Source organism: Vulpes vulpes, chromosome 3, assembly GCF_048418805.1.
Source record: "Vulpes vulpes isolate BD-2025 chromosome 3, VulVul3, whole genome shotgun sequence".
In the NCBI taxonomy this organism is placed as follows: Eukaryota; Metazoa; Chordata; class Mammalia; order Carnivora; family Canidae; genus Vulpes; species Vulpes vulpes.
In genome coordinates this window covers 49,981,694-50,002,940 of record NC_132782.1, presented here as the reverse complement: position 1 = coordinate 50,002,940, position 21,247 = coordinate 49,981,694, and the positions used below count along the sequence as shown (strand labels likewise).

General features: G+C 38.7%; 1 protein-coding gene across 2 annotated transcripts in view; it reads right to left on the bottom strand.

Moving 5' to 3' along the window:
• Positions 1 to 21,247, bottom strand: part of FGF12 (fibroblast growth factor 12) — a 544,556-nt gene that overhangs the window by 354,064 nt on the left and 169,245 nt on the right. Inside the window, exon 1 of one of the 2 annotated variants that reach the window (XM_072752406.1) lies at positions 4,495 to 4,907. The exons of the other annotated variant lie outside the window; for it this stretch is intronic. Within the exon in view, the coding sequence (XP_072608507.1) occupies positions 4,495 to 4,585 (91 nt within the window). The 5' untranslated portion in view covers positions 4,586 to 4,907. Of the gene's footprint in view, positions 1 to 4,494; positions 4,908 to 21,247 lie in introns of those variants that run through there. 2 annotated transcript variants of the gene reach the window in all.

The window sequence follows — 21,247 nt, the reverse complement described above, 5'->3', positions numbered from 1 at the left end:
CATAATTCTTATTCATTGTAGCCAACAGAGCAACACTGAAATAATGAGGAATTTTAAGATTATGATGTAAAAACCAGCTCAAAGAATGATTCTACAACAAAGAAAATTGCCATGGATAAATGATAAATTAATCTTTAGTGATGTTTTTCAAAATTAGATAAATGAAGGCAGTTACACACTGAAATCACCCAAGTTCCAAAATTAAAATGATGTGAACAACTGAGTATCTGGCCTCAAAAGGTAGATTTTGTCATTTGCTTTTGATGAGGTGGATTTCTGAAGATCGATTTTGAATTTAAAATATCTTCAATTCATACATTATTTTCATTTGTCCCAATATTGGATGTTACTCACATCCTTAAAGAAAAAGAAAGGAAAACAAAGGACTCTACACTGAGAACTAAGGCAGAGAAGAGTTGAAAAGAACTGTGTAATGCTATCTTTCTAAAGGATCCTTTCCTGGGAAATGGGCTCAAAGCAACAACCACTTTGCAACCAAATTCTTTCTTGGATCACTTGACTATCTTGTAAAGTAGTTAAAGCCTAAATCCCTTAGGTGCACACTAACTGATGCAAACTGACTGTAAGTTGGCAGTTTTAATTTAGATGGTAGCGTTGTGCTTGAAATTAAGGGTATAACTGGGTTTTAATAATATCTGCTCATTGGGATCAATAAATTATTTTGACCTGGACTGTTTCAATCCTGTATCAAGGTTACTTGATGTAATTATACAGCTCAATCTCTAGACATTTGATAATCCCATGCTACCAGGCTGAGCAACCCCTAATTGACTGAATATCCAGGGAGTTATGACTGTATACAGAATGGGGAGAGCCCAATGGTTGGTTTTCTGGAATAGCTTAGGGTGATAAGACAACCACAGTGCTTCCTCTCTCTCCTTGTACATGTATGCACATACACAGGCACAGACACTTATTTGCTACTATTATTGGGATCCACTGCCAAAAGTGCTACCATCCACTGTCAGTTTAATACCTAAGGCAGCTTTTTCTGGAGCCAGGTTGTTAGGACAGGAATCCCTCCTTTACAGGTCTTTCTCACCAAAGTGATGAGAAACCTGTAACCTTCACACGCTTCTTTAAGAGAATGCTTCTGCTTTCCTCCCAACTAGATCTTGAGAAGATAAAGGAACAGATATTAAAGATATTGTTTTAATTTCTACTCTTCTGCAAGCTAATGCTTCTTTGTAAAAGTCCCAAATCTAGAAAAAAAATGAATTCACTTCACTCTCCCTTTGAACTAATAACAGCACTTTCCAGGTTAATAGAAGGGCTATATACTCTGAGAATTTAGAATTTTAAACTTCTTAACTTTCTTTCAATAGATAGGCTCCACATGCGTAAAAAAAAAATCATTCATTTTGAGAAACGGAATAATAAAAGGATCATAAGATACTTGGAAGCAGCCATAAACAACCCACTTAACCTTGTCTAAGATTTTTTTTTAAGATTTATTTATTTGAGAGAGAGAGAGAGCACATGTGCAAACAGGGGGAGGGACAGAGAGAGAGGGCAAGAGAGACTCTTAAGCAAGCTCTGCACTGAGCAGGGAACTGATGTGGAGCTTGATCCCAGTACTCTGAGATCATGAGCTGAGCTGAAATCAAGAGTCAGGGGGGCCACTTTAACCAAGTGAGCCACCCAAGTGCCTCTAAGATTGTTTTCTATTCGACAGCTCATGCTATCTCCAGCCGCCTGAAGTAAAAGGGATTTATAAACTAATATAATAGATAAATTAGTTAAGATATTAATATTTGATATTATGGAGGAACGATAGGAACAATAAAATGTTTTAATTACCCTAAGAAGCTCAAAAGTTAATAATGATTATTTTGAATTTATTTAACAAAACCTAAATAGAATATTGAAATGTTTACCAATTGCAAAAATTCATCAATCCATTAGAAGAATCTCTTAACTTCTCAAAACAAATTATGTCACTTCTCCCCTGTCCCTCAACTATAAAATAATGGGGAAGAAGTAGCTGGCTTAAAAGTCTTCATTGAGACACAGTTCAAAATATTATTATATTTCTCTTTAGGTAAGTTGAAAAAAATTAAAATTGGCCATTCCAGCTTTATTCCTATAAATTTGCTCCATGACAATATATCTGATGTCTTTACCTCAATTCGTATTCATACAGGGGAATAACAAGATTTCACGCAGAACTGCTGTGATGTCATGCTAATGGTACAAGTCACATGAATGAAATCATGTTAAATGGAGCACAATAATATCTGAAACATACTAAGCACATTATATATGGTAGACTCAAAGTTCTTAGAATCATGTTGGCATATGGTTAGAGTTCAACATTTCTTTGGCTATCGTCAATTCATTTAATCTTCACCACAAACCTCTGAGGTAAGTATTATTACCATAGTAATTAATATGTATGAATAAATTGAGGAACAGCAAGGTCATATGTGTTATCCAAGATCATAAGCTAAGAAAGGCCACAGTCAAACAAAAGCAATATAGTTCCCAGAAATAATCTTTTAGCAACCCTGTATATTATCTCTGGCTGTGGAAAGGGTATGAAGGAAACTTCACCTTTACTCCTTGTGACCATACCATTTAACAAGAATTCCCCTAGAGTGATCATCTTCCAAAATAACCAACCACTCCTTTAAGTAAAACAGTATATATAAAGTATGACCCTTTTCAAGGTATTACATGTTAAATATAGGATTAAATAAGATATAAGAACCAGGAGAGAGCTATTATTTCCACTTTTTTCCAGATAAAAATACTGAATTTAAAAGATTCTTAGTAATTTTATTGAGACTGCTTTATAATTGGGTCTTCTGACTCTAGGTCCCATGATTTTGCAACAACCTATGCTGCCCTTTCACATATCTTATCACTTCTATTTGGATTTGTTACTATATAAGAGACTGACTCTGCATGTAAATTAATGTGTTATCTATTTTTATACAAGGTGGAGTCCTGTCATTCTTACACACCATACATACGTAAACTTTTTTTCACATCTAGGAAACATATATCCAAGTTGCAATCTATTCACATTTTATTTAACATAAGCAAGGAAAACTGAAATAATATCAACATATATGTCTACTGGCTTCCTGAGATATGTATTCTCAAAATACAAAACTTCAAGCATATTAATTTAGAATTCAGCAGTTGGATATCTTAGCACTTATAAATACGGTGGCAAAAAAAAAAAGACTGTGTAAATAACCTTAAGAACTGAGTAAAAGTAAAAATATAAGATCTCACTGCTGATTTTATTTCAAAGGGTATTCTCGTATTTCACATATAGTTAAATTATCTAATTAGTTCTTTTAAAATAATCTCACTTTTCATTTAAAGTGGTGAGTAATCAGAAAGTCAAAGTTTTATTTAAAAAAATGAATGAAATCTATATATATTCTAATCTTTCCAAATATAGTCTTCATAGCTCCAGAACAGGGTGAAAATAGGTATGTAACCAAATGAATCAGATCCCCCAGAATAGCATACGAAGTTTTATACATGAAATCTATTACAATATTGTTAAAATGTTGACTATTAACGTTACGTGCAATTTATGCACACACACAAAGATTATTTCACAAAGACACACTTGCTCAGACATAATAGGGGCACCTTACCTCTCTCCTCACACCCCACCCCCATTTTGTGAAGAGAAAACCAAAAGACACAAAAACTGGATTAGCACTTGCAAGGTTAATAGACATAATCACTTTAAAGAACACTTACACCTTAAAAAAGAGAGAGAGAGAGAAACGCACAACACAAAGTGTGGTGAAACAGCCCCGCATATGTACCGCTTCATCAGAAAAGAATTCCACTTACTTGATTTTAGTCTCGTATTTTTTTTTTCATTTAAAAATTTTAATTTCGCAGGTCATTAAAAGGGTCTGATTCTCTTTCTTTCCCGCGCTGGGCCTCTCCCGGGGGACGCGGATGGTGGACCCCAGGGCCACTGGGGCCTCTCCTGTTTCAGCACCAAGGACAGAAACCGCCTGCTCTCCAGGGCCAAGCTACTCTGGCACGCGGGGCCCGAAGTCCACTTCTCCGACAAAGCAAGAAAAATAAAGGATACCTGGCCCGTCGGCCACCTGTTTAAAAGTCCCCTCTCCTGTCGAACGCACCAGCAACTTCTCAAGAGGAGACACTAAGCGACGCCGCCCTCCCGAGTCACCAGGAGGGAGCCGCGAGGCAGTGCGCAGGCAGAGGAGCCCCGCGCGGCCAGCTCAGGCGCCCGGCGAGAGCTGGGGCGTTGCACAAAGCGCAGAGGACTTCAGGGATCAGGGGGAAAGCACCCCAAAGACAGACCCGGCGGGGCCATTCTCCCGCCCCAGTAGGGAAACGCCTTCCTTCTACCACTGCCAGCGCGGAATAAAGGGGGGGGGGGAGGGAGGCGCGGGGAGCCAGGGGGAGGAAGGGGTGGGGACGCGGGGGCATCTGCGGCGCTCTGGGGCTGGGAAAGAACATTTTTCTCACCACTTAGGCTGTTGCTGGACCTCAGGCTCCTTCCACAGAGACACTGCAGCATATGCACTCCTTTCTTCAAAGAAAGCTCAAGAATCTTCATGGAGAGGCGCGTGTGTGGGGTTCGTCAACTCCCCGCCCACCTCTGCTAATTGTCCAACCAAAAGGCGGCCTGGCTTCGGCTGCCGGGTCCCGAGTCCATGGTGCGCGCGTCCCAGGTGCACGGGGAGCCGGGGCGCGGGGCCGGGCCGGGCCGGGGGGAGGGAGGACGGAGGAGGAGCAGGTGCTGGCGGCTGGGGGCAGCCCCGGGGGGAGCCGGCGGCGCGGCCACACCCCAGCGGGCTCGACCGTGACTCTTGGGGACTTCCCGAAGGAAGTGGCTGGGCTGCGGGCGGAGGGAGAGTGGACCGGCCACGCGGGGACGTCGCCGTGGGTCGGTGCCTCTCTCCGGAGGGGCGAGGGCGGGGTCCCGAGCCGGCCCGGGCCCTCCAGGTGAGGCGGTGAGCCGGCGGCGCCCTCCCGCCTCAGTGCCCGCCCCGGGGCGCAGGGGGGCGCGGGGGCTCCTCGGGGCCCGGCCGAGCTAGCCCGGATGGCTGCGCTCCCGCGGGCTGCGCGCCTGCCGAGGGCGACTCCGGCGTGGGAATCCGGCGGAAGGGAAGCGCCCGCAGGAAGGGCTGGACCCTGGAGGCTGCGGAGCGTCAGAAGCGACTCCGGGGAACCGAGGGGTGGGGGCTGGGGAGGCGCGGATGTGGAATAAAGAGCGCTCTTGGGTGCGCGCCAGGAGAGCGAAGGTGTGTCTGGGCGCAGCGCGGAGGTGGGAGCCCGGACACCTGGATTCTGTGAGCGGGGCTCTGTGACCTTGGGCAAGTCACATACCCCTGGGCGCGGAGCGGGGAAGAGATACGGAACTGGCAGCTGGTTCACCATTGTCTCCTTGGCTTCTAGTCTCCTCGAAAAGCTTGGCACAGGTGCACTGGGGAGGCAGGGGTTGGGGGGGGGGCGAGCGGCTGAGGGGGGCGGTATAGAGAGGGAGGCCAAAGGGACAGGAAGGCCACAGGTGGGGATGGAGAGGCAGATGAGGCGGGAAATCCGAAAACAAGAGCACTTCTCTTTGATGCGATACTCTAGTAAGGTTGTTTCTGCCAACGGGCCCCAAAGATGACCCGTGAGTGAGCTTCCCTGTGGGTCTACCGGCCTCGATTTTTTTGTTTTTTGTTTTTTGTTTTCTTGTCAGCAACCTCTTTGGCTTTGTTTGTTTGTCTATTCGTTCTCAGAGGCCATCAATACCCTTTTGGAAGCCTTAGATTTTGAAGCTTACAAAGAATGCTGACTATGGGAGCAGACTCCACCCTATCTGGAATCTCTGAGCAGGAAGAGACCTTAGAGGACAGCAATACAGCAAGTGGTTAAAAGCACAGATGCTGGAGACAAGCAGTCTATGCTCAAGATCCTACTAGCTGTGTGACCTTGAACAGATTACTTAACTTCTTTGTGCCTCAGTTTCCTCATCAGTAAGAGTTAATAGCATCTACCTTGTTGAAGATTTTTTTTAAAACTTGGAATAAGGTAAGTGCTATAATAGTGTTAGCAATTATTATTACTTAGCCCCCCCACCTGTAGGGTTTTGATAACTTTCACTTTTCAGCAAACGCGGGAGTGCATACCAATGTGGGCATTTCTCCTGGAATGGTTCAGGTTAATAGAGAACAACCAGCTCCCCAGATAGTTCATTGCACAAATCCTGCTAGAAGTTTTACCCCGACATTGAGCCAAAAACTTACTTCATTGTCTCAAGGCCACAAGCTAGTTACCTCTTCCCTGCAAAGGAGTGAAAATGGTTTTCATCACCTCTTTCTTCTTTCCCTTCTCTAGGCTAAACCTTCACAGTTCCTGTGATGTTCCCTGAAGGCCAAAGCTTCAGGTTAAAGTTACCTGGAGACATCTCATTCAGAAGTGTCTTCCTTTTTCTTCTCAAAGATGGTAGAAGAAATCCAGATAATCTGGAGGGCCTTTTGAGCCCACAGTCACTGCTGGCTCCACATTCTCTAAACTCCTTTCAGAACTGAGCTCCAGGCAAGGTCATTCACGGTGGTTCCAAGACTCTAGAAGACACATCCAAGCCTTCCTTCTAGTGACCTCTTAGCCCCATCGTTCAGTGGGATCCCAGGTCCTTGATGATCTTGCTGAAGCCACCACACTGTTATCACTGGGGAGGTTCTGAGGCCCCAGGCAACCTGGGCTGTGGCCTTGGTCTTTCCGGTTTCTTCGGGAATTAGTGAGAAACTTGGCTCATCTGGGGATTCAGCCCATAGAAATTCCCCATGGAGGGAGAGGCAATTAGCAAAAGGAAAACATCTAAAAATAGCCCTTCATGCTGCAAGCAGAGGCAGAGAGTTTTCCGGTAGAGCTCTCCTGCTCTGGAACCCAACGTCTAGAGCTGTTTCTTTACTTTGACAGAAATGCTATTCCTTGAAATGTAGCAAAGGAATAGGATAGGGCCTTGGTTCCCACAAGGAAGATGAGCCGAATGAGCAGCTTCATGTGTGATTGTAAAATGCACATGACCTCCGGAGCATCAATTTTCATATTCATAATGAGCCTCTCTACGTTCCTGGCAAGGCTGTTGCAAGGATTTAGTGAGATAAAACATGTGAAAGTGCTTTGGATAATCTATTATCTTTGCAAGACCAGGTTCTATCACCAAATGCCCTGGGTTCTAGGGGCTAGTTAATGGCCTAACAGAGTGGCTGTTGTATTTGATTATGGGGAGGGTTTACATGTGAATCTTCCCTCTTCTCAGTAGAATTACAAACTGTTAGTAGGCAAGACAGGAAAACCAACAATGTCACAATTAATATTCAAATGGCCTGCTGTGGTCTTGTTTAAATGGCTGTCACAGTAATTATGGTCAAGTTTATTCATCACAAAGAAAATGGGTCATCATAGTACTTGAAAAAAAAAACAACAACTGGAGATCACATTTATAGATTTCTTGTCATTACTGAACTCTCAGATGAGTTCAGAGGAAACCAATGAGAGCATCTGACATTTTAATACAAAATATTTCCTATTATATATTGTGGATATATATATTACATATATATATTAGATTTTATTTATTCATTCATGAGAGAGAGGAGGCAGAGGGAGAAGTAGGCTACATGCAGGGAGCCTGAGTGGGACTTGATCCCAGGTCTCCTGGATCACTCCAGGATCACACACAGGCTGAAGGTGGCGCTAAACCGCTGAGCGACCCAGGCTGCCAGTATTGTGGATATTTGATCAAAGTAGGTATAAAAGGGAATGGATCACTGGAGTTTTATTATTGAGACTTAGTTTTAAAAAATAATGTTTCTTCCCCTTATCAGGATTTGATGTATTCTTGTTAAAGCAACTCCTAAGGACATCAAAATCCAATTAGGAACATAGATATAGTTTTCTTAAAATATCTTGGGCAGTACTTAAGGAGAACTCATTTCTACAAGTACCATAACATCCCCAAAAGGACAAAACAAAACAAAGAATAATAGCCAGGAGCACAATGGATGGTAGGAAAGTGGCGCATTTTAACTTAAGCAAAACTTCAAATTTTCTGCTATGTATTGTATTATTACACACCCAAGATCAAATTTTTTACTTGCAATTATATTTTTTATTTTAAATTCAAAATATATTATTACATAATTACCAAATTTTAAATCATATTATCTGCTTCTAATTAAGATTTTTAAAGTTAAGCATTCTCTCTATTTTCTTATTGACTTTGGGCCAACTCTGGCAAGTGACTCACCAGTGTGGTTTCCAAAGGAAACAATTTATCACTTTCTGAGAAGGATTGGAAAATATGATACATAATGATAGGTGAACTTCTTTAAATTCTTAGTATCTATTTTTTTTCCTTTTTATAGTTTATAGTTAAGATTTTATTTATTTATTTATTTATTTATTTATTTATTTATTTATGAGAGACACAGAGAGGGACGCCTAGGTGGCTCAGCAGTTGAGTGTCTTGCCTTCAGCTCAGGGCATGATCCCAGGGTCCTGGGATCCAGTCCCACATTGGGCTTCCTGCATGGAGCCTGCTTCTCCCTCTGCCTATGTGTCTGCCTCTCTCTCTGTGTCTTTCATGAATAAATAAATAAAATCTTTTAAAAAGAGAGGGGGGGGCAGAGACATAGGCAGAAGGAGAAACAGGCTCCCCATAGGGAGTCTGGCGTGGGACTCAATCCCAGGACCCTGGGATCACGCCCTGAGCGGAAGGCAGATACTCAATTACTGAACCACCCAGGTGACCCTATAGTTATTTACTCACAGTTTGTAGAAGTTCATAATTATGTGAGGTAGTTCTGAGATTTTTAAGTGGTGATTTATCTGAAATATTTTCTGTTCATATTAAATAGGAATCTATTGACTCTTGGCCATCAGCTGTGAATTTATCTGTATATTTATCTGCTTGGAAGTCTACATTGAATAAGTAATAACACATTCAGAATTTTGCCAGGCCCCCAAAATTTTAATGAGTATACTAACGGCAAAATATCTATTGAATAGAAAGCAACTTTATTTTTATAGAGAAACCAACACAGAAAGTTAAAGACAAACACCAGAATAATTGGATACACAGTATCTTTGTTCTATGTTATGTACAGTCCTCCAACTGCCAGGGTAAAAACCAGGCCTGTATCTCATGTCTTAGAAATACCTTCAAATTCAGTTTTTGTTTGTTTGTTTGTTTTTTCAAATCCAGTTTTGATAGACAACTGCCATAGACTAAATGTTTTCATCCCCACCCCTCAAATTCATATGTTGAAATCCTAACCCTCAAGGTATTTGGGAAATGGAGCCTGTGGGAGGCTTTACCCTCATGCATGGGATTAGTAACCTTATAAAAAAGAAGGCCTTGGACAGCTCCCTCTCCCCTTTCACCTTGTGAAGACACAGTGAGAAGACATTGAGAAGACAGCCGTTTGTGAGCTAGGATGTAGGTACTCACCAGACACCAGATATCCTGGTGACCTTGATCTTGGACTTCCCAGACTCCAGAACTGTGAGAAATAAATGTTTGTCACATAAGCCATCTAGTATGTGGTATTTCCTTGTTAGAGCCAACCTCATTAGATAATGTAGCAAAACCAGTAACCAGTCATCACCTAATTAATGACATATATCGTCCAAATAACTTTTAACTATTTTTAAAAGATCACATACATGGGGCTTTTATTTGTATTATCTACTTCCTCTTGTTCTTTTTCTATTATTTATCTCCAAACTTTTATTTTGAAATAAATTTAGACTTCTAGGAAAGTTGGAAAATAGTAGAGTTCATGTATACTCTTCACTCAACTTCTTTTGATGTTAGTAACTCACATAGCCGGTGTATAGTTATCACAGCTAGTAAACTCACACTGATACTATGCTATTAAATAAACTGCAAAATTTAGAATTTCACCAGGTTTGTTTGTTTTGGTTTGGTTTGGTTTTGCCTCATACCCTTTTTCTGTTCCAGGATCCAACTTGGATCCACTTTGCATTTAATGTGTCTTCTTAGTCTCTTTCCATTTATTACAGTCTCTCAGCTTCTTCTTGCCTTTCAGAACTTTGACACTTCCAATTAATATTAGTCAAATATTTTTTTTTATTTTTTAAGATTTTTTATTTATTTATTCATAGAGAGACACAAAGACAGAGACAGAGAGAGAGGCAGAGACACAGGCAGAGGGAGAAGCAGGCTCCATGCAGAGAGGCTGACGTGGGACTCGATCCAGGGTCTCCAGGATCACTCCCCAGGCTGCAGGCAGCACTAAACCGCTGCGCCACTGGGGCTGCCCTAGTCAAATATTTTGTGGAATTTTGTTCAATTTGGGTTTGTCTGATGCTTCTTCATGATCCATATAAGGCTATTAATTTTGGCAAGAAAGTCACATTGTCCATGTTCTTTCCTCCTTAGTGTGTCATTACATGATGTCAACTAGTGATACAGTACTTATCACTTGGTTAAGGTAGTGTCTGCTAAGTTTCTATACTACAAAGTTATTTTTTATTTATATTTGATTAATCTCTTTTTTGTGAGGGAGGGGCAAAAAGAGAAGGAGAGAGAGAATTATGAGCAGTTTCCGCACCCAGCACGAAGCCCGACGTGGAGCTCAGTCTCACAATCCTGAGATGATGACCTGAGCTGAAATCAAGAATGGGACACTTAACTGACTGAGCCATACAACCGCCACTAGTTGATAAATCTCTTGAGAAAAACTTTGAGGCTACGTTAGTATCTTTTTTCTCCTCAAACTTTTATCCACTGATTTTAGCATCATTTGGTAGATCTTGCTTCTAGCAATTATCATCATGCAGTTTTCCTAAAAGTGACTTTGTGTGTTCTTCATTCCTTCTAGAGTAATGGGAATTCTTCTGTAAGAGCTGTACCTTCTTCTCCATATATTTATTCCATTATGGAATTCCAGTATGGCCTCAAGGATATTTATTCTATGGGTCATAATCCAATACTATCATTTTGTGGCTCCAATTGTTCGAGCTTTAGCCTTTGGGAGGTCCACCTGCTTGGTTCCTATGTCCTTTTATCGAACAATTCCTTAATTTTCTGGTATCACAAGACGTTTCAGGTTTATCTTTTATTTTTCCTACCCCAGCTCTAGAATCAACTAATTTTCTAATGAGTCCTAGTTCTTTTTATTGGAGAATAGTATTTAGGAACCAAATCCTGGGTGGTAAGTGTGCTCATCGTTACTGGCATATCATCCCTCCTAGGCTCTTTTGGTGGAGAGAGCTAGGAAATATATGTATATACAAACCTACACATATTCATACATCATATCTGTTGAAATATCTATCTCTATATATAAATAAATAGAGATATCTACATGTATCTATATGTGGATATATTTATATGTAGATATATAATAGGTAGATATCTATAGATAGGTATAGAAACAGAGATAGGACAAAGACAGAGAGATAACAAACACTAATACCTATGATTCCAATTAAACACAAGTTTTGTTTTACTCTTTGCCATTTCCTTATTGTAATTTCTTTCTCTGATTATGAAAAACCTGAATTTTATTATTTATAATATATTCACTTGTTTATTCAATCCTAAAATACACTTAAAGTAGTTACAGAATTCCTAACCAATATTCCTGAGAAATGGATCATCATCAGAGTACAGTATTTATGAAGAGTTGTTTTTGTCTTTAACCTTACAGTATCCAATCAAATATTATTTCTGTACAAATCAAAACCACAATGACATATCTCCCTCACACCCATCAGAATGGCTAAAATTAACAACTCTGGAAACAACAGATGTTGGGAAGGATGCAGAGAAAGGGGAACTCTTCTTATACTGTTACTGGAAATGCAAACTGGTACAGCCACTCTGGAAAATAGTATGGAAGTTTTTCAAAAAGTTTTCAAAAAACTTTAACAAAAAGTTAAAAATAGAGCTACCCTACTACTCAGCAATTGCACCACTAGGTATTTATTCAAAGGATACAAACATGTATCCCCTTGAAGGGGCACATGCACTCTAGTGTTTATAGCAGCAATGTCCACAATAGCCAAACTATGGAAACAGCCCAGATGTCCATTGACAGTAAATGGATAAAGAAAATATGGTGTATTAGTAATGGAATATTAGTAATGGAATATTACTAAGTCTTCAAAAAGAATGAAATCTTGCCATTTGTGATGATATGGATAGAACTAGACAGGATTATGCTAAGTGATATAAGTCAGACAGGGAAAGACAAATACCATACGATTTCACTCATATGTGAAATTTAAGAAACAAAACAAATATAGGGGAAGGGAAGGAAAAATAAAATAAGATTGAAAACAGAGGAAAGCAAACGATAAAAGATTCTTAACTATAGGGAACAAACTGAGGGTTGCAGGAGGGGAGATGGGTGGGGGATGGGGTAACTGGGTGATGAACATTAAGAAGGCCACTTGATGTAATGAGCACCAGGTGTTGTATGCAACTGATGAATCACTAAATTCTACCCCTGAAACTAATAATACAATATATGATAGTTAAATTTATTTTAAATAAAAGTTTTTTAAATCCAACCCCATGACAAAAAATTGTGTTGTAATAACATCATTGGAGGGCAGATTGTGACTACACTTGCCATGGTGTGTGTATATATATATATATATATATATTATATATTTATTATATATATAATTGTATATATAAATGTATATAAATAGTTGTTTTATATATAATTGTTGAATCACTATGTTGTACACTTGAAAGTAATATAATATTGTGTGTCAACTATACTTCAACTTAAAAAAAAAACTTGATGAAAATGTGCCAGACTGCAAATAGGAGAGATCTCTGCACATTTGAAATAAATGTAATTTTTACTTTTGCTTTCTGATTGTATTTTCCAAGTTTTCTTCAAGGAGAATGTTTTTGTTTTCTGGAAGAAAAGTATTTTAGTTGGTTTACTTTGAAAAATATAAACAACTTTCATACATTAAAAAATATATATATTTCCTGAAGTCACATAGGTTAGTTGTTTTCTTCCCCACCCTTTTCAGTATGGGTTAGTCACTCATTTATAATCCAGTTAGATTCATTTGTTATTGCCTTAATTCCATGCTGGCTGATTTTAATTATTTAATCAAAAATAATTAGCTTTAATTGTTTCTTTCTTTTTTGAGTATATAAAACATCAGTATGGTTTTAAGAGTCAAAACTTAAAAATTAAAAATTATCCTCCAATAAGTGTCACTCCCTGATCCCCCATCCCATCCTGTTCTCATTTCCCCTCTTTCCACTCCTTTCCCACCCACCCCTTAGGTAACTGGTCCCTTTATTTTCTGTTTTATATTCTCTATGTTTTTGTACAACTGAGCAAGTACTTTCATATTTAGTGAACCTTAGGTTATTTCCAATATTTTGCTATTACAAATAATACTGCAATAAATAACATGTGCATATTTTTATATTGTTAGAGGGTAGATATTTATAACAACATGATTTTTTTTAGTTTTAATTTAAATTCCAGTTATTTAGCATACAATGTAATATTAGTTTCAGATGTACAATTTAGTGATTCAGCACTTCCATTCAATACTCAGTGCTCATCACAAGTGTCCTCCTTAATCCCCATCACCTATTTAACCCATCCTCCCACCCACCTCCCCTCTAGTAATCATCAGCTTGTCCTCTATAGTTAAGAGTTTGTTTCTTGGTTTTCCTCTCTTTTCTCCCCCCATGATCATTTGTTTGCAACAATATGATTCTTAGGAATGGGAATGCTCAGTCAAAAAGTAAGTATATAGGTAGTTTTGTTAGGTATTGCCAAGTTTCCCTTCAAAAGGCTTTCATGGATTTGGATTCCTACCAGCAATATATGAGAGTGCCTGTTTCCCCACGTCCTCAACAACAGAATGCATTGGCCTCTTTTATTTTTTTTTTTATTTTTGTCAGTTTGCTCACAATGTTGTTTCTAATTATAAGGATGCTTGAACCTTTTTTGTTTTTTTCATTTGAGAGCTTATATTTTTGTGAGGAATTACCTGTTCCTATTGTTTTCCCATTTTTCTATTGGGGGAAAAAAACACTTATAAAAGACCAATATTTACCACCAGGGAGAGTATTAAAACTAAACTAATTATATTAAATTAAATTTTTTTTAAAATGTTGAGGTAGGAGTTCAAAACAAGGCCATTGTCATTAGGAAAACAGTGTAAAGTTTCCAGATTACCTTTAACCCATTCACTCATCCATCACCTCCCCACAAAGATTTAGAAACTAAATTTAACTCCTTGCCTTAAAAATCTAGTAAAGAAATGGAGATATATATAAACCATAAGTATAGCATAGATTTGCAGTAGTGGTAGGACTGAAATTTCAGTAAAGTTACAAAGAAGGGATAGTTCATTCTGTCTTTTGAGGGTAAAGAGTATGCAGTTAGAAAAAGCTTCATTTAGGTTTAAAAACTTGAGCTTAACCAAGGGCCATAACTTTCATTGAAATATACAATATTCAATGCTTAAGAAATGCTGCTACTTTACTTTCTAGCCACACTGAATAGGTACTGCCTTCACTACAGAACAGACTCTGCTTGGAAAGGAACAGCACCCAGAATTCAGATTCTATTTACCTCCACCCCTGGCCTATGTTCCATCACATCAGTCTCAGTTACAGGGCACTCACCATATACCTCTTGTCTTACCAGACCTAACAGGCAAGGAATAACACTACTTATGCAGTACTTTTCTGATAAAGCCATCTGAGGTCAGGTTAATGATTAAGACTTCCAACCTTTTCTTCCAACCTTCCCATCCCCAGACCCCATCTTCAAATAAATAGTACTTCAAGATTTGCTGCTGCTATCAGATATTTTCCATTTCCTTCTAATAGCTCTTTAACAAGTTGTTTTGAATAAATGCAGAGTTTGTCATCTATAAGAAAACTTTAAAGATGAGCCATCTGAGTCACAGAGAAGAAAAATGTTTCTACCTTATCATAGCCAAGTATGAGTTGTTTACTGTGAGAATCCTTCAGTACAAGATGGTTAATACTGGGAAATTTCAAGGAAGTGCCATTTGCTTATTAATAAAAACTCAATATCAAAACAGGGGACACAGTTCTAAATGGGTATTCTCACTCCCATCACCTGAACATTTCTCTAATCCTAAAAATCCCACACATTCTTTCAGACCTACCACAAATGCCAGTATTCTCTCAGGGAAATTTTTTCTGAAAACTATAGTTCTTCTACCATAAAATTTATTTATTCTGTCTCCACATATATATCTTCTCCAAGAGACTGAGCCCCTTTATCTATAAATTTAGGTATCTATAGCTTTCATTTTAAATATCTTCATGACTTAGAACATGTAATAAATTATTTACTACATATTGGTTGAATGAAATTAATAACAAATGTTAAATATTAAATATTAATTCCTATTAAATATTGATGAAGTGAAATTAAATGGAGATGGTTTTTGTGGATTTTCCATCTGGGAAAAATATACATTAAATTAAAAAACAATAACCCACAAAGAATTTAGAGTAAGGTTATGAACTATACAGGAGATTTAATTCAATTTTAAACGTGAAAAGTGACATAATTCACTTATAATTAGACAACTACAAAATATATCAACAGTAAAGCATCATTTCTCAATTGTTCAAATTTCAAGGATGAAAATGTTTGCTAACCCAATGTTCTAGAGAGAATGTAAAGGACATGGAAATCTTACATTCTTGGTAAGAGTACACATAGATTGCCTTGATGGATGGCAATTTGTCTCTATCTTTTGAAATTTAAAAAAGCCACTTCTCCCAAATGCCTTTTCTAGATATTAACTTTCAAGTATAATTGCCCATTGTACAACCAGTGACAACCACACAAGGTACCAGTACAATATTGTTGATAATGCTATTTGATATTAATGATACTGATCCATCAATAGGGAGCTAGTTCAATTTTGACACAACCCTAAAAAGCAATGTTTTGCAATTTAAAAAAATGTAGAGACTCCATATGTATTAAAATGGACAGATCTTTGAAATGTTTTACTAAATTTAACAAGCATATAAAAGAGCATTAGCATAGTCTACAATCTGTATGGTAGAGAAAAAAATGTGCATACATTTATGTTTATAAACTCATGGACCCTTTCTGAACAAGGACACAAGTGACTGGCATCAGGTATAGTCTTAGGGAGGAAGATTAAGACGCTGGAAACAGGGGAGAGAAGGAGATTGCAGTTTACTTCCTACTTCCAAACTTGGTCTTATGTGTATATATTACCTCTTCAAAATAAATAATATATTTTTAAAAAGTTAAGTATATACATTTTGATTAAAAAATTATTTATTACTAACCCTGATTAAAATATAAAAATACAAACTGAGGGAGATACACTAAAACTAGAAATGTCATTTCCAAATTGCTAACAAGTCTAAATGCCCAGAGAGTCAAAAGACTTAAATCAGAATCATACCCTCTCAGTGCCTCTACCAATACAATGCTGGTACCAAAAAGAGCTCAGGTATCAATGAGCCTTATCCTCTAACAAAAACCATACAGGAGATAAAAATAAATAAATAAATAAGAAAAGCCAAAGTACCATAAATCTGAGGTATTACTCTTATTCTTATTTTAAATTTATGTACCTATGTTTTAAAATGAGGTCTTAAAGTTAAGTGACATTGGGGAAAAAACATCATTACAATATAACTAATATAAGCTGTATTTGATTTCTTCATGCCCTCGTGAAATTTCAACAACCTTAAGTCTTCAGGACACCAGAACAATAATACAGACCCCCATTAACTCCAGCAATATGCAACCAAACCCTTTTAATTTTCACATTAACTATCCTCTCCAATTAAAAGTCTCATTACAGGGATCCCTGGGTGGCGCAGCGGTTTGGCGCCTGCCTTTGGCCCAGGGCGCGATCCTGGAGACCCGGGATCAAATCCCACGTCGGGCTCCCGGGGCATGGAGCCTGCTTCTCCCTCTGCCTATGTCTCTGCCTCTCTCTCTCTGTCTCTCTGTGTGACTATCATAAATAAATAAATAAATAAAAATTAAAAAAAAAAGTCTCATTACATTTTATGGTAGATATTAAGTCTACCTGCTACATGAGTTAAAAAATTCATTTCTGGGGCATCTGGGTGACTCAGTTAGTTAAGCATCTGCCTTCAGCTCAGATGATCCCCACGTGATCTCTCGTGATCCCCACGGGAGACAAGTATAGGAAGGAGCTCTGCTTTGGGCTCCTCCACTTAGCTGGGGGTCTGCTTCCTCTTCTCCTTCTGCCCCTGCCTGCTAATTTGTGAACACCCACACTCTCTCTCTCTCTCTCTCAAATAAATAAATGAATCTTTGAAAACATTCATTTCTACTCAACATACATCTATTGAATGTATATTTCATATTGGAAAGATAACTAATGTCCTCAGTGACCACAGTAGTGGACATGGGGAAGAACAGATAGCTATACAGATAATGTTGATAACAATAGAGGCCTGTGGAAATGGCAAAGACAATGTAGTGACATTTCTCAAGAACAGAGTTCTTATGAAACACAGAGAAGAAAAGGAAATTAATCTGTGGAGTGACTTCATTTAGGGTTTTAAGGAAATAAAATCTCAATGGAAGTGGTGATGGGTAATAGGTGATATCTAACCCCATCCAGTAACAGAAAAAGAGGACAAAAACAGGATAGTGGTTTTGCCTAAAGTCACATGACCCGCAGGGACAGAGCTGTGACTCTAATTTAGGACTCTGCCTCCCAGTTCAATATTCTTTACAAAACACTATGCTATGAACTCTGGGTATGATAGTGTAAGAATCAAACGTTTTATAAAATACATAGAAATGATTTCAGGGCAATTTTCCCTTCTTTGAAAATCAAATTTTCTTTCTGCAGATTGTCTGTTTTTCAGAAGTCAAGGGCAGCCATTCATTTAAAGACCTGACAACAATAAAAATAAGAATTGCATTGGTAGTAAATTGTGAGGTTTTTATTATTGTCAATCTCCACAATAGGGCATGAGAGAGAATCTTAGCTCAAGGCTTAGACTGACTCCCATAATAGCAAGTTTTCACCTGATACAAGTGGTCACAGGGATCCGTGGTCAAGTATAGGAAGGAGACAAAAGCTAACTGGAGCCATTGACTAGAGTCATAGTGAAGACTGGATTAACATGTGGTAACTCAGAGTGAGTATTTTAGCTCCTTTTAACGTCCTCCTTATACACACAAATATATTCACAAATATACATATGTGTGTCTTTGTGCCTAAGCACAAAACAATTTAAGGCCAAGAATGGCACTCCCATGTTCCAGGTGGGAATCTCATACAGAATTTTCCAAATCCCACATGACTGTGCATTAATTTTCTGTCCTTTCATTCTTCCCTTGCTTAAACTGGCAAACATCTTAAAGCAGAGTCTACATATACTATCTCCATTTTATCACCTTTTATCTCTCCATAAACCTGCTGAATGCTGCCTTTTGCCCACGTAACCCCACTTACGTTCTTCTAAAGTCACCATAAACTAGGCTATCCCAGATTCAATGGACATATTTTGTCCTAACTATACCTAAAACTGTAATTATATGTGTGAAAATTATTGATCACTCTCTATTTCATGAAACAAACTCTTCCTTCTTGTATTCAGAGACACCACTTTCCTCTTAGTTTTTCTTTTGTTTCTCTATTTAATTTCAGTTTTCTTCCTCTGCATCCTCCCAGTCTTACTGTTTCCTGGGCTGCAGCTTATAATCTCTCCCCTCCTTACGTTTTTTGGGCAAATCTTAGCAACTACATTTCTCGATAATTCCTGTGTGTATATGTGTGTTTTCTGACAAGATCCCTCCATAATTTTTTTCCATATTTCCAAGATTTCCTGGGAAGCTCCACTTAAATGTGTCACAAGTACTTCCAAAACAACAAATTCATGACTAGACATATTTCTTTATCCCCAACCTGCTCAGCTCCACATTTTTGTAAAAGACTACATCATTTATACAGCTTCCAAATTCAAACACCTGTGAGCCAGCCTACACTCCTCTTGCTAATCCATCTCCAATCAGCCAGAGACTATTAGAGATATTGTTTCCTTAACAGCTTTCACATCTATCCCTGTTGTTCTTGCCTTCTTTTAGGCCCTTATCCCTTCCTGCCTGATTATTATAACACATTTATGAAAGACGGCCCAGCTATCTTCAATTCAGCCTCCACATTGCCAAAATAATCACACAAAACTCAAATCCCTGAAGGATTTTGCTCTCCAGAAACTCTTCATAGCATTCAAGATAAAGTCAACAATTTAAGCTCAGTTCCAAGATGCCTGACAATTTGTCTCATCTTCCATCTCTCTCTCTACATGAACTTAACTCCATTCACATCCACGAAGCATGCTGTTTCACGTGTGTACATCTTTGCACATGCCACTCCAGTACCCTGAATATCCAGACTTCTTTCTTCTCCCAGTGAATACAAATCTATCCTTTAAATATCAGGTCCAGTGTCACTTCCACCAAGAACCTTTCCCTTACTAGGTTAGATACTCCTCTTTGAGGCTTATCTATGTATATTTCTTAGCATGGAACATTCATATACTTACCTCTGATTTGAATTATGTAAAACCTTTATGTCTGACATAGTTACAAGGGAACCAAAGTGCTATTGAAAATTCAACCAAATAGTCGCATAAATAGCTACACTGTGATACTTGCAAAAAAGGAGATAGTGCTGAGTAAGGAACAGGCAGGGATAGGTAGGGAGAGATAGGCAGGGGGCCACAGAATCGGGCTTACAGAAATCCCAAAAACGCTGAGGTGTAAGGAAACCAGAGATAAGGGAACAAACCAGACCGCCCTGCCCTCTGTGTGGGTGGGAAGGGTGTTTTTGTTTGATTTTATGAGAGTCACCAGTGACCAACAAAGTATAACCAGACCAAAAAGAAGCCATTAAAGATGTTATCACCAGTCCTTACTCAAACCAAGACATCACAAGAATGATAAGGCCACAGGATCCCTGGTCAGTTCTAAATAAAAGACTGTCAGTGGAAATCCACAGTGGCAACCCTATTGGGACCTGTCTCACTTTTAAGAGTTTTGTCTCTATCCTCACTTAATAAAACTCTGTCACCTTACTCACTTTCCTTCATCCATGAGATTCATTCTTTGACTCTGTAAGACAAGAACCTAGCTCTCCGCTTCAGAGCTATAGTGTCTAAAGGAGGGATGAGGGTTAACCTGGTTGGAGGAATCAGGAAAAGTTGAACTTATCACATCATGCCTTGTATCATCTTTAGTTGGCCATATACTTTATATTTATCTGATCTCTCTCTCTCTCTCTCTCTCTCTCTCTCTCACACACACACACAGATACACACTTTATTACCTTTCACAGCAATCCTAAGGTTTATTCATCATGAAATACCACCACTATCTTCCTCCGTATACTCAAAACATAGGAGATGTTACTCAAACATAGGAGATGGTCAACAAATAGGTACTGAGTTAAATTAAAAGTTTCACCCCAAGTTGCAGAACAGTTCTAAGATTCTGCTTCTTTCATGATTGAGTTAATCACAGAATTCACCTGCAGAGAAACCTTAATCAAATATATTAGAACCATAGGTGATAATCATATACAAAAGCAACAGGTGTCACCTATTGTCTTCCCTGAAAATCAACACCCGCCAGATGGTTTCAGGTATGATAAAAAAAAATAAATAAAGGTCTTGAAAGTAGCAGAAAGAAATTCAAGCCAGGAGAAAGCAGTGTTTAGAACCCTTCCCCAGACCTGTCTAGCATAATGATCCTGGAAGATCAGCAGACAAAGACCTAGGAGAAGAGGTTTCCATAGTACCAATATGAAAGGTTTTGCACTTCCTGACTTTGCAAATGTTTTCATTTGTGGTTTGATAGGTTAATTATCAAACAAAGAAAGGGCCTTTATGCAAGTGTACACAGTAAATATCCAATCCCATGGGTAGGTAAATCATTGGGATAAAGCTTCCAGGAGCTAGTACCAGACAACCTTCTTCAGCATCCTCAGCTGATGTAAATTTTCCATTCAAATTCAAATGTTATTTTCATTTTAGATCTATGTTGTCTTTTGACCATTTCCTCTCCTTTGGTGGAGAGCTCAGTGATTAAGATTTGTACCTTCAAATCAAACTGGACCTGGGTTTACTCCCCAGCCGTGACACTGGATAGGTGATTTCACTCCTCCAAACTTCAATTTGTCTTGT